This window comes from Propithecus coquereli, unplaced genomic scaffold (assembly GCF_000956105.1).
Source record: "Propithecus coquereli isolate 6110/MARCELLA unplaced genomic scaffold, Pcoq_1.0 Scaffold789, whole genome shotgun sequence".
NCBI classification, from domain to species: Eukaryota; Metazoa; Chordata; class Mammalia; order Primates; family Indriidae; genus Propithecus; species Propithecus coquereli.
The window spans coordinates 75,431-89,627 of record NW_012154051.1 but is presented as its reverse complement, the minus strand read 5'-3'; the positions used below and the strand labels follow the sequence as shown (position 1 = coordinate 89,627).

The following is a 14,197-nucleotide window of genomic DNA, read 5'->3' as shown; positions in this document are numbered from 1 at the left end:
GGGCTTTTACAGTCACAAGGACAACACAACAACAAGAACGGCAGAGGCAGAGGGCGGGGCATGGGGGGTGGCCTCGGACCCAGCGCAAGAGCACCGGACCTCGGCGGGTCCTCATCAGAACCCACACCGGAACCAACGCCAGGGACGTAGCATCTGATCGAAACGAAACTGTCATCCTCTGACTGGGGCGGGAGTTCGTGGAAACATACTCCCCCGTCCCCTGCAACAGCTTCAGGTCTCAGAGCAGATAATGGAAAGAACCATCGGGTTAAAGAAAGCTCTGCCGGCTTGCTCTGGATCTATCGCGAGACGTCCTCAGGTCCAAGAGGGGGTATTGCCCTCCCCCAGGGACACTGGGCGATGTCTGATGACATGTGTGGTTGTCACCATTGGCAAGAGTCTGCTACCGGCATCTCGCGCGTAGAGGCCGGGGTTGCTGCTCAACATTCTCTGGTGCCGAGGACAGCCCCACGACGGAGGATTACCTGCCCCAAATGCCAACAGTGCTGAGGTGGACAGGCCCTGGCCTAGAGTCTTCTAGAGCTTAGGAGCCACATCTGGGCACTTTGATGTCCTAGAGTCATTTTCTAGAAGACTCCAGGAAGCCGTGCGTTACGGCAGAGCGGTCCCGCCTGCCAGGGCCATCTCGTTAATAGACAGACGCGCCTGCTTGTCCAGAACCTGTTAGAAATTCCAGGACAAAACAAGCCCATCCACACACTAAGGCATAGTGACTCCTGTCCACCCCCTTGCACTTTGACAAGTGTTAATAGAAAACGGACCCTAAACAGACACTGCTTTCCATGGGTGAAAGTGCACCTGCGTCCTCACATTTGAGACACAGCAGCGTTTGGGGAGACGCAGCTTTTCTTTTTGGGTCCTTTTGACCCCAGGCAGGGACTGGCTGTGGATTGAGAGGTGGGTGTGAGAGAAAGAGAGGCCAGGCCCGCGTTGGTCCCCCAAGGTCAAAGCCACGATCGTGGGGAACATCTGCGTTGAGTCTCTCTGGGAAGCAGGTCCCTTCCCTTAGCCTCTCAGACCTGTGCTTCCTCCATCCCAGCTCCTGGTCTTTAATTTTTGAGCCGAACAGGACGTTTGGATGCGGGAGACTTTACGCAGGTTGGGGACAGCCAGGGAGTAGAGACGGGTCATGCAGGAAGCTCAGCTAGCGATTCCTCTCCTTGGCCCCTGCTGGCAGCCCCAGGCTACCTTGCCGATTGAGACAGGGGCTCTGAGGGCAAGGTGGGCGCAGCGATACGCTGGAGATGTAAATACACCAGGAAACGCGGCTGGCTTAAAACACAACCTAGAGGCCCGTGGTTTTCCTAAGGGCATGAATGAAAAGGCTGTATCGGGGGCCAGTGCTGTGGGGGTTCAGGGGCCCCAGCGACCGTCTGCCCCGGGGGCGAGGTCAGAACACCTCTCACCTGTTTTGGGCTTAGAGCAAAACCCGACCTCTTTGGAAGCCCAAAGCAGGAGGCTGCCGAGAGTGTGTTTGGCAGGAGGATCCTGCATCGTGATCTCTGCTTCTTCTCTCACTTAAGTCGTGGTTACGGCAACGACCCCCCGACATCTCAACAGGCCACGCTCTGTGCTGTGGGCAGAACATTCTTCTCCAAGCACAGCTCCAACCACCTTGATTTCCCCTTCTGAAAAACAGTCTAAGGGACTCCCTACCGAACAAAGTCTCAATTCCTCACCTCTCCCCGGTGTCCGGTCCGGGCCTATCTTCCCAGTGTTCCCTCACCACCGCCACCCTCCCGGGCCTTGCAGAGCCAGCCTCGATTTACCCCACGTGCTTCCTGTTCGTGCCGTTCCTCTCGCTCTTTCCGCTTCCTGGCAAATTCTTATCTTTCAAAATCCACCAGACATTTATGTCAACTATGAGAATGGTGTCTGTCCCCACCAGATTCTAACCTTCTACGAGAGTGAAAAATCGCAATTCGATAACTTTTGGGCCAGGTACTGTCACTGGACGTTTTATGGGCATCGTCTCATTCGATCCGGCTTGTTCTACAGACTCAGAGAGGCCAAGGGATCAGCCCACAGTCACCTGCATAAACAGGCAGAGCTGGGAGTGGCAGCCAGGTCGGCTTCCAAAACTCTGTTTCGGTGGGTCTGAGACGTTCCCCACCAAAGCAAGACGCCTGGCTGTCTCCCTCCAGGGAAACCAAGGGAAGCTCTCACTTCCCACAAGAGCTTAACTGCTCCTGCTCTTCTGCACCCCAAGGTGTGGGAACGGGATTCGTGCGATGCTAGAGCCGCGTGGTGCTCCGGCCTCCTTGTTACAGGAGATGTCTCGTTCCTCCCGGCCAAATTCCCTTTTGGGAAATGGGGTTGGAGCTGCTATCGGCCAATTCGAGGGGAAGAGGGCAATAAATGGGTCACAGCTGGGTAACCCTCAAATACCCAGTCGACTCTTATTTTTGCTCACCTGTTGCTTCATTCCATTTTGCACCTTTTGTTGGTTACGGGGCCCGACCTAAAAACCACCACAAGAGGGCAGCATTTACCCACGCTGGATCTGAGCTCAATTCTAAGTCTGGACTCCACGATGCTGCGTTTTATCTCCATAGGCTACTCATCGCAGCGAGGTTTCTGATACCAGGGATTCCGGCAAACGAGAGAAACACATCAGACTGGTCTCCTGTCTTCTAGCCAGGAGCCATGAAGCAGCTCGTGTTGGGTTGAAAGGTGTTCACTTATATATTAAAAAAAAAAATCCTTCTTTGGAAGAAAGATGAATCCTGGTTATATATAATCATTTCTTTGGATTCCCCAACAAAATGGGATGTTTCCATCTGCCTGCCGGATATGGAAGGGCAAGGATGTACAGGGAGGCGGTGCCTGGCACATAGTTAGTGCTCCTAAGTATTTATTTGGTGATGGAAAAGATTCGGTGCATAAAGCTTGCCTTGCAGAGGAAAGCACTGGTCAGTTTCTCTTTGATGCAGATTGGACACAGCAGTTCAGGCCCTGGGGGGTTAGTGACAGCTTAGGAGGTGTCTGCAAAGGTGTAAAGGGTTGGGAAAAAAATCCCTTAGCAGAAGATCCACCAGGAGCCAGAACTGTGTTTGCAGGAAAGTTGTTACAATGGGTTTCCCTCCAGGTTAGAAAGGGCTGGTGTTGCAGCCGGTGCAGAGTGTTTGTTCTCTGTGTCTTTGGAAGACCGAGCAGGAGAAAATGGGATTAAAGGAAGGCAGGGGGAGACCACAACTGGCATGAAGTCAAATCCGTGTGCCAGGAATGAGACACTGGCGGGGGCTGCCAGGGGCGGTAGAGAACAGTGAGGCGCGGCTTCCCCTTTTAGAGTCTTGGAGGTTGGGCCCTTTGGGGTCTCTGTGTCCCCACTGTAAAGCCCTTCCACAGAGGGCTGGGACACTTTCTCTTTGGCAGGCACCCAAACTGGGCATCTAAAAAGAAACGCCCATGCACAGTGTATAAATGGAACACGGTTTTTCTGTAGGACAAAACACATCAAAACAGGACAGAACTGGCTGAATATGTCTTCTCCGTCCTTGGGGACCCCGGGCTGATCCCCGTAGGCTGGGAGGGTCACCAGAATCCCTTGGCGCTTTCTGGGTACTGCCTGACATTGAGTTTTAGCACTTAAGTACAGAAAGAGACCCCTCCTGCCATTTACTCTGAGAGAGTAAACTCAGCAGGTTGCCTGCTGGAGAAATCGCACCGGCCCCAATTCCTAACGAAGATTCTGCTGCTCACTTTTGGTGTGAGTTGAGGGGCATTTATTTGTCAAAATTATCATAACAGGTTAAAAAACCTGGAGGTCGATTTTAGAGGGCCAAATGTTCCTACCGAAGCAACCACGTGGCAGTACCTCGATACGGTATTTCTCTCCAAACCGATCTACTTTAAACCAGCTTTCGTTATTTTATCCCCAAGGGGGAAGCAGCAAAGCCTCATTTAGGGGAATTAAAAAAAAGTCATATTCTTCCTTGATATTGTTTCCAGGCTATACAACTTTAAAGTTCAGCCCTTTCATACTCTTTAGGCTGCTAGCGTCATGGCCAGGGGAAACTGAGGACACGTGACTTGTCCCAAGTCACCCAAGATCTTTATTTCCAGCACACTCCCGTGGATATCGCTTCTGGGCCTTGTGGATGTGAGTGCCTGGGGTGCGGCGGGGATGGATGTGGCCAGATCAGGTGGTCCTGGCTGGCATGGGGGGTTTGGAGAGGGGTTTTGCCCAATCCATTCAATGGGTTCATTTCCTGGTGAGGGCTCCCCTCACCGGTGCTGGCATCTGAAAGCATCTAATTCTGTGATTGCTGCTTTCACTGGGAAATTTCCCTCTTAATCGTCATACTCCACTCCCCAGCCCTGACCCTCTGTAGCCAGGACAGTTAGGGGGCTTCCAAGGGACACCAGTGTGGACCCTTAATTACGGATGCGAGAAGAATTAACACGGGCCAGGGGCATGTTTCTTGGCACTGAAGGTCTTCAACGAAGGCGAAGGACTCGGATCTAAGATCAACACACTTGCACAGGCAAGAGCACAGACGAGAGACCCAGCCCGTCACACGCACACGTGCACACACCCACACGCACGACCAAAGCGTCATCATAAAAAAGGAGAAGGGGAGGGACGTCAGCGGCCAAGGGGCTGGCTCAGAGGACTTGTGTCCAGCGCCTGCAGCCTTCCCAGGGGAACCCCGGAGAACAAACCCGACCAGGGGCAGCGGCCACGTTCCAGTGGTTTCATGCACCCGTGATTTGCCCTTGTCAGCGAGAGAGGCGGGGAGGGGACAGAGTTTTGTCAGAGCCACTGCAGAGTATAAAGGCATCGCATTGCAGCAGGAAAACCCAAGGGGAAAACCCAGGAGGGCCGAGGAAACCACTGGGGGGCGAGAGCCCGGAAGAGGAAAACCAGGACACAGCGACAAGGACGAGAGAGGCAGAGCGAGGGCTACGTGGGTTCCCGGAGGAAGGGTTCAGCAGCGTCTGTCCGCGCTCACAAGACCTGCAGCCGCCCCCGCTGGGGCACTTGGGGCGGCCACTCTGCATCCGGCTGGGCGAGGGGGTCCAGTTAGGAGCTGAAAACCCTGTTGGGGGAGAAGTGGGGAGGGGGTTAGTGCGGGAGGAGCCGGCTGCTGTTTGCTCCAGGAGACCCAGAGGGTGCCCCTGCTCTCGGGCTCCCGGCCTCCTCTCTGTCACTTCCTCTGCAGCCCTCGTGTCCTGGGCAGGACCTGCCACGTGGTGGGGGCTCGTCTCCAATGCATAAATAAGCGAATAAGCGAATGCTGGCTCACCCACACAACTGGCCAGACAGGGACGTTTAAAGGGTCTCCCTTCTGACAACCAAGGGAGTGGCGGCCTTAAAGGCAATGATGGGCACCTACTGGGCACAAAGTGTATTTCTGTGACTGCTGCGTTGTCTTAAGGAGAAGCAATGAGGAGGATGAGTTTAGGAAATGAGTAGCGTGTGTCTTGTGCTACTGAAAAAAGAGACGGCTGAGTTCCCGGGTGATGTAGGTTATGGGCATAGGGTGGTTTCCACGTGTTCTGGTGCCAGGGAATGGGCGGGGGGAAGGGGCTGGGCACTGAGATTACAATCAAGGTCGCCGTGTCACAGACTTACAGGAGAGTTTAAATAGTGAGATTCAATCCCAGTCTCATGGTGCCTCAGACTAGACTATTGCTGGCAATTTCTAGACGTCGAGTGAAAGTGTCAAAATCCTATGAATTGTAATTCGCACCCACGAGAAAGCCCTCAGTGATTTGGGGGTGTGAGGGAGCTGGTGTAAAAGCCACCAAAGCAGCGGGTAGGAATTCAATGTCCCAGAGGCCAGCGCCATCCTGCCACTAGGGGGCGCCCCAGACAGGACCCCCCCACCCCTACCCCCACGCTCTCACGCCTGCTTGAGGGGGCACAGAGAAATGCAGATTGCCTCTTGAAATGCAAACTGCTGTGCCCCAACTCCCAAGTTCCAGGTCCAACAGGGCTGGTGGCTTGGGCATGTGCATTTCTAACACGTCCTCAGTGTTGTTGGGGCTGCAGTCTGGGGAAATTTCTGCCCATCAGGCCCCGGGAGAGAGGGCTCTGCCCGCCCCCTGCCCAGGACGGAGCCCGCTTACTCGTCGGTATCTTTTTTGCTCTCTTCAATGAAGGCAATGGACTCAGATCTAAGGCGGTTGGTCACTTCGTACGTTCGCAGCGTGACTCCGAAAATATCCTCGTGGTACCGGTTGTCATCCTGGGGTCACAGAAAGTCAGAAAACAGCCCTCAGATGCCAGACAAGGGCTTGGAGAGAGGACAGACTCCACTGTCACCTGGAACGGAATATACCTAAAGAAGACGGTTCCTAAAGAAACAAGGCTGAAGCCAGTGCCCCCGAGGTACCTTTGGCGTCTAAGACTCTGTTCTCCAGGACGTGGGGCTGCTCTAGCCCAGTTGGCAAAGAACATAAGAAAACACGTATGTCACTACTCAGAAGCAGTGACGAGGTGAAATGGAGACCTCGCCATTCGCCCGTTTCTCTCCACCACGCTCCTGCGAGTTCAGATCTGGGCAAAGCTGGGTCTCATGTGAAACGTCACAGCCCACAGAGACCCGCGGAGAGGACAGGACAGGACCAGTGCCCGCTTAGCCCTCAGGGAACACCCCCCCAGCTGCCCAAAGTGGAGAATCCTTGGCCACGTGAGTTGATCTGAAGAAGAGCATCTTTGCTCAACTTTGCCCACAAACGAACAAGCAGAGAGAAGAACCTCCCCTGGGGCCTTCATATGTGGCCCAGGTGAGGACCGACTTGTGGCACCCGAGAATTTACAAAGCTATGGGGGCTCCTCTGGCAGAGCTGAGGGTTGGGTGGTCTAGAATATTCTCAAAGGGCAGTGTTGTTGAGGATCGAACAAGGGGAAAATGCATCTCTGTGCTGAGGAGGGCGGGTGTGGGAACACGCATTGGGTAAACAAGGCACGACCATTTCCTCAGTGAGGTCCCAGCATCCCTTGGTGCTCAAGGTTTTGAAGAAAGTGGCCCATCTGTAGAGCGGGATCATTTTTAGTTGGGGTGACTTTTCAACTCTATTCTGCAAAGTCTTGGAGAATCTACGAAGGTGTCTCTGGAGGGCCAAACCAAAGGGACTGAGTATTTGGGGGGTCTCCACAGCTCTCCTTGGATCCATGACATTTCTATCAGAAAGTTCTTTTTTAAAATACAACCTACTGGGGTTTAGTATCAGGTTTAGAGCAAGGGCTTCTTCCCCAGAAATGTTTGATCCCTGATCACTGCTCGGTTAGGAAAGCAGGGAGAAGGATAGAATCACCCCTGGAGCTTCTTGGAGGTCTGGGACTCAGTTTTTTCTATTTGCGGCAGTTGCTCACACAGTTATGACTTTGCTTGCTGGGCTGCCATTAGCCACTGCTCAGCCTTTGGGCAAGTTAGGAAAAGGCTCTTCCTTCAGGGTGGAGAGACAAGCAGGGGGTGGCTTTCAGATCCTACTTGTCTTTCTTGGACAGATCTTTTTGTGCAGTGCCCAACCTATACAACTGTACAGAGCAGTGCTGCGGCTTCTGGGAGCCGGACAGGTTGGGTTAGGATGGTTCCTGTCTAGTTACCCAGAGGTTCAGCTACTTATTTTCATACACCACAGCCTCCAACCATATTTATATCTGCACCTGCACTTCCGGCCTTTCTTCCTACTTTCTCAACCTCCCCTAATCATCGAGACAGCTGGGGTGAGGAAGAGGAGACAGGAGACTGGATGCCAGCGTGTGACTCACCCTCAGCCTGCTGATAAACACGCCGGCATCCTCTGCTGAGAGTTTCCCCTGCTGGGTCATGATGCGCTGGATGGCTTTGAGGACGTCGGCGGCCATGGTGACATCCCCACAGACATAAATGTGGCCCCCTTGCTCCTTCAGGGCTCGGTACACGGCCTCAGCCAGCTGCTCTTGTAGGATGTCCTGCACGTACTTCTGCAGGCGGCAGAGGGCCAGTGAGGAGGGGCGGGGACATGTGATGTGCCTGTTGTGGCTCGTGTCCCCCCACCAGGAAGCAGAGACTGACTCAGGGGTTTGTGTGCAAGGAGGATATTTTGTGACGTGATCCCAGGGCACCAAGGCGGGGGACTGGGAAGAGTGACACAGGGACGGTGGGAAAGCCAACCCGAGTGTGTGTGAACACACTGCTCCCCACTTCGGGTGCCTGCAGCTCAACTCTGCTGAGGACTCCTAGCGAGCTGGGAAGAGTGTTCCCCAGAACCATCCCCTGGAGGGGTGTAAGAGCAGGGCATTAACTACGTCTCCTCTCTCCCAGTGGCCGGTGGTCACCCATGGGGTTGTTAACGCCTGTACACTTCTAGCTGCGGGGCTGGTTACGGCAGCTACCCTATGCCAGACAGCCAGCGAAGCCCCAGGACGGACAGCGAGGGATGGGGCGAGGTGAGGGGCTGGCAGCTTCCACCTTGCAAAGCCGCTGCTGCAGTGACAGCTAGAGAAAGGTGGGCCAAGGGGACGTGAGGTGGGCACAGGGTGTCTAATACGGCCTCCGGGGAATGTGTCTTGCTTACTCAGGGCGTCTTTAGCTTGTCCAGGAAACTCCCCACCCCCAGGGAGGCTGACACTGAGCTGGAGTGACCTGGCGTGGCTGTTCCTTGCTCTTCCCGACATCCTCCCACTCTACTTGTCAAATAGCCACTGCCCAGACACAGTGAGTGCCTCCTGCCCCCAGGTGTCCTGGCCGCTTCCCTGGGAGGCCCGGGACCGCCCCAAGTCCCAGTAGGAACGTGCTCCTGTCCTGTGGCCTGTGTCCTCTCTGACTGGTACTGCCTCTCATGGGCTGCTAAATATATTTTTAAAAAATTCTTATTTTAAACATTTGTAACATGTGTTACTATGGTAAAATACGCATCACGTAACATTTACCATTGTAGCCACTTTAAAGTGTACGATTCAGTGGCATCAGGCACCATTCACCATGTTATGCAACGATCACTGTCTAGTTCCAGAACCTCCTTACCCCAAATGGAAACCTCGTGCCCATCAGCTGTCGCTTCCTGCTCCCCCTCCCCCGGCCCCTGGCAACCACTAATCTACTTTCTGTCTCCGTGGATTTGCCCATTCTGGGTATTGTGTATAAGTGGAATCATCAAATGCGGGCTGTTAAGTATTTTAAATAGATATTTTCCCTCTCTGCGCTTTCTGAATCACAGAGCAACTTTGCAGAGGGGAGTTCGGGATGGGCGAGGGGGGGGGTTTTCTCAGAGTGGGGTGTGCCAGTGTGTACACACGAGTGTGTGCAGCAGTGCGCGTGTACGCTGGGCTGGGCTGGGGGCCGTGAACGGGCTGGGGTTACCTTTGGTTTGTCTGGTTCCCGGGAGTAGGCCGTGTACAGCTCTCTGAAGACCCCCTTGTTCTTGGCCTGCAGGGTCTCCTCCCTGTAGATGTGATCGATCTTGGACTGCCGGCACCCGAAGACCAGGATCATGGGGCATGGACTCATTCCTGGGGACCAGGAAGACCTCAGGTCACCGACGGCTCTGCTGCCTGATTTGCAGGGGGTCGCTGAGGGGCCAGGGGTGGGGCTCTGGGACCTAAGTGTGCACCATGCAGACAGAGGCTCACGAACACGGGGGCAGGCAGGTATGTGCATGTACACATGTACACGTGTGCACACACGCAGACGAAGGAAGTAAAACGTGTTCAGACTTCGGCAGACCGCCTGTCCCTTCCTGGGTCTCAATCCTTCCTTCCGCCCCCCGTGACTAGTGAGCAATCCCCACCATCGGGTAATACCAAGAGCTCAGACTCTGGAGCTAGATGTCCTGGGTTCAAATCCCAGCTCTGTGTGAAGATGAACAAGTTGCTTAACTTTCCAAGCCCCAGCTTCCTCGTGTGCAAGATGCAAATAACGACAGCATGTGTCTCGGGGACTTATTGTGGGGAACAAACATGAAACGTTCCAGCCGTGCCTGGTACCTAGCGCAGATTTTCCAAACGCTAGCTATTCCGCTAGAACGACAGTTCCACGGGGCAGGCTTTTCCCTTCCTTTGAGTTGTTTTTGTCTTGTTCGTTGCTGTGCGCCCAGAGCCTACAACACTGTTTGGCATTTATTAGGTGCTCACTGAATCTGTGTTTAATATGTGCCACAATCTGTGGGTTCCTTTCTCTCTCTCCTTCTCCCAGAGCTGATCCGTCGTGTCTGCGCACAGCAAGGCCTGCTCGTGAGTGGCGGTCTTTGCGACGGTCACATAAACACAGCCATTTGAGAAGGACTAATGCCTATCGCTTCTTTTGGATTTTTTGAGCGAGCTACATCTTAACAGTCAAAGAAATGTCCTCTGGGATGGAATTTCAGGCCCCTGGGACAAGCCGGATGGGAGACTTGTTCGGACAGGCATTCGAATTATGTGGTGAACTTCACCTACGGTGGCTGCGTTGCCCGCCCCTCCCCAGGCAGTGGCGCAAGGGGGAGACAGCGCCACCACTCTTCCTCCCGAGGTCTAGGGCGTGAGAATCGACCGACTTCCGGACCATAACCCACCTTTATGCTGAATATCAAACTGCCGCTGTTGCCAGAAGCTTCGGAAAGGGGCGATGCCGGTGCCCGGGCCAACCAGGATGCAGGGGACTTGGGGATTTCGGGGCAGGTGGAAGCTGGGCGCGCTGGACAAGGAAGAGACAGAGAGTCAGAAGTCGTGCAGGGCTCCAATTTGCTGCAGAACAGTCGAGTCTTGGCAGACCCGGTGGCCGTCTGGGGCAGACGTACAATGGGACTCACGGCTCTTCCGCTGGGGCAGGCAGGTAAGAAATGTTTTCAGGGTGGGAGTCCCACAGATTAGGGGAATGCCAAAATTCCAAAAACGGGAGGTCCCCGGGGTCTGGCTACTGCTCCATTCCCCGGTTCTCCTTGCTGCTGAGCTGAATCACAGACGGCAGTCGATTTAACCCACTTTCTCTACATTGGCACTATGACACTTGGGGCTGGCTGCTCCTTTGTCGTGGGGCTGCCCTGTGCATTGTAGGATGTCAAGCAACATCTCTGGCCAGGGGTGCCAGGAGCACCCCTGAGTTGTGACAACCCAGAATGTCTTCAAACATTGCCCAGTGTCCTGGGTTGGGGGAGGGGACAGGAATCACTCTGGCTTGAGAACCACTGATTTAACCATCCATGAAGTCTTTAAACCAGGGAGTCGCACGCTCTGTGCATAAAAGAGTCACCTGGAGATGCCAAAAGTGCAGATTCCTGGGCAATGCAGTGAGTTTGGGCTCAGGAGCCTATTTTTGAAACACCCCAGGGGATTCTGATGCCAATGGTACGTAGGCCATCCTGAGAATATTCTAACCTCAATGCTGAGAAAAACGATTGGCCGAAGCCACTGTTCAGGTGGAGAAGTTATTGATCAACAGTGTAGATACCTGTGATGGGCTTTGGTGTATCCTTTAAACTGGAGTTTTGGGGGGAAAAACTCCAATTAACGGGGGTGGTTGGATCTTCCCCCATCTCTAAGAAATGGGGGGCAGATTCGGGGTGCCTGGTAGAATTTGGATCGAATGTCCACAGCCCATAGATTCCATGAGGATGGGGACTGAATGGGCCTGATTTTCCACTGTAGCCCCAGCACCTAGCACAGCACCTGGCCTGGATAAACACCTGTTGCATCGACTTCACTTTGACTAGAGCAGTGGTCCCCAACCTTTTTGGCACCTGGAACTGGCTCTGTGGAAGACAATCTTTCCAAGGACGGGGAGTGGGGGGGCGGAGCTCAGGTGGTGATGCACGGCCCGGCTCCTAACAGGCCATGACCGGTACTGGGCCGCAGCTTGGGGTTTGGCGACTGCAGGACTAGAGGACTTGCTTAGCTTGCTGTGTTGCTCTGTCCGTGATTCTGTATCCTCGATAATTTGGAGTAGTGACGCGGGACATCAGTCTCGATACTGCGTGAACGGCCACCTCCCTAGACCCCTCCGGCTGGTCCATCTACCGCACATCATGACATGCAGGTCGGAGACATCTGCTCGTTTCTCTCCGTTTGCTACTCACCCTCTCACGAAACAGGGGACCACCTCGTCAGCCTGTATCCGGTTGAGCCAGGAGGAGCACACGCCGTGGTGAATTGGTCCTTCTCCATCTAGCACAATAACCCCGGTGGCCCGGGTCACCCGCTGTCCCCAAGCTTCCGTCATCATGGCCCCCTCCCCTGTCCCTCCAATGCAGAACACCCCCAGGCCCAGTGCCGGGTTTCTGCCTTGGAGTTTTGGGCGGCTCACGTCCTCCAAAGGGCAAGAGGGAACGGTGTATTGTGGCCCGTGCAACTGCCCAGGGTTCCGTTGGGCAGCACTGGGTTGGATTCGAATCCTGCCCGCGGAAAGGTGCTCTGGGTGGCTTGCTGGGATCCTGGTCTCAGAGCTCTCTCGGGCACTGTGCATTTTAGTTGCTTTCTCAAGGAGGGAAAATGTGGGAGTGGAGCTTGAGTTATCTGACCCACAACTAGCTGAGCATGAGGCAGCAGCGAGTTCCCCCAGGGAATGGGGGGTGGTGGCTTGTTCTAGTCGCTGCCTTGCAGGGTAGGAGGGGACGCAGAAAGTAAAAGGGACCTCAGGATTGGGGACAATTGAGGCTTCCAAATGCACGTCCTGCCTCTTCCCTAGTTCTGCTCAGGGTTGGCTCTGCCCTAGGGGACAGTTCACCTGCCGCCTCTTCCCCCCCGGTGTCCTGGTCTTGGGCACCAGTCTCTTTCCAGGGATTTGGGATTTAGTGGGTGTGCAGGGGTTTAGGGAGCCTCTAGGGGCCCTCGGGAGAAGATGCAGACCAGGAGGCTCTCCCAGCAAGGCCCCACCTCGGGTGCGGTAGGAGACGATGGCCACGGTGAGGTGCACTTCGTCCGGGTACATGTCTGGGGAGGAGCTGATGGAATAGTATCGAGGCTGCAGCAGGGACAGCTGCGTCAGCAGCAGGGTGGCCGGCATCTGGATGGACGGGAACTCCTCCAGCACCTCCACGATGGTGGGGTTCTTGCCCCATTTCCACTCCTCGTACTCCTGCAAACCCTGTGCCAAGGAGAGGGGCAGAGACAAGCTTGAACCCAGCTCCCACGCATTTCCAACAAGGACCCGAGGAGGTCCAGGGAAGAAGGCAACATAAAAGTAGTCAAAGTTAACACTTAAATAGTAATTATTCTGTGCCAGGTTTTAATTCTCTTGAGGACCTTATGAAATAGGTCTGCATTTTATAGATGAGGAAACTGAGGGTCAAAGAGGACCTATGGCAACTCAGTGTTGATGCTGGGTTTTGAATCTAAGCCAGCGGGTGGCAGACTTCGGCCCACAAGCCTGTTTTGTGTGGCCTGCGAGGTAAGAATTGTTTTTTCCATTTTTAAATGGTTGGGGGAAAAAAATCAAAAAGAGAATAATAGTTCACGACACAAGAATATGATACGAAATTAAAACTTCAGTGTCCATAAATAACGTTTGATTGGAATGTGGCCACGCCCATTTGCTTATGTATCGTCTGTGCTGCTGCACTACAAAGGCAGAGTGGAATAGTTGCGACAGGGACTAAATGGGCTGTGAGCCTAAAATATTCACTGCCCAGCGGCCCTCTACAGAAAAAGCCTGCCGACCCCCGCTCTGGGCAGTCTGTCCCTAGAACCTGCGCTCCCACCCGGCCATCATATACTCCCGAAGTACAAGCGCTGCAGGAGGGACTCATGACTGGCTAGGAGAGGTGGCGGCAGCGGTAGCAGGCACAGAATGCAGACCTGAGATTTGCTGGTTGCGGGGGCGGCAGATGCATCCTCAGAGCACACAGATCACTTTCACGATGGTAGGTGACAGCCCCGCAGAAAACAGTTTGGGGTGTGTGGAGGAACACATATTTGGGGGCATGTTGACAGCAAAGCCCAGCTGTTACCAGGGAACAGAGGAACTCTCTGGGGCGCTGGAGATATTTTTCCTACATCTCAGAAGATGCCCTGGGCAGCCCCTCATTGCCGGGATAGGAGGCTCAGTTTCTGAGGCCAGGGGTAAAGTCTATTACGAGTGCACCGTAGAGCAAAGATTTTCCCCATGTTCCTAATGATGGTTCTTGCTTTGTTAAAGGGTATGGCATCCTTGAGGCTGTGCCTCTCAGATCCAGCCTGACAGCTTTCAGCCGCAGGAGCGCAGCCGACCCAGAGCCTCCCAGAGCCTCAGCGCAACTCTCTGAAACTGACATCCACCTGAAACTGACACCC

General features: G+C 54.3%; 1 protein-coding gene across 1 annotated transcript in view; it reads right to left on the bottom strand.

Moving 5' to 3' along the window:
* Positions 1 to 5,020: 5,020 nt before the first annotated feature.
* Positions 5,021 to 14,197, bottom strand: part of NOS1 (nitric oxide synthase 1 (neuronal)) — a 78,307-nt gene continuing 69,130 nt past the window's right edge. Inside the window, exons 22-28 of the mRNA XM_012662895.1 lie at positions 12,803 to 13,013; positions 12,007 to 12,094; positions 10,507 to 10,628; positions 9,318 to 9,466; positions 7,745 to 7,939; positions 6,097 to 6,215; positions 5,021 to 5,063 (exon numbers count right to left, since the gene is read on the bottom strand). Coding sequence (XP_012518349.1) covers positions 5,048 to 5,063; positions 6,097 to 6,215; positions 7,745 to 7,939; positions 9,318 to 9,466; positions 10,507 to 10,628; positions 12,007 to 12,094; positions 12,803 to 13,013 — 900 coding nt within the window. The 3' untranslated portion in view covers positions 5,021 to 5,047. The remainder of the gene's footprint in view (positions 5,064 to 6,096; positions 6,216 to 7,744; positions 7,940 to 9,317; positions 9,467 to 10,506; positions 10,629 to 12,006; positions 12,095 to 12,802; positions 13,014 to 14,197) is intronic.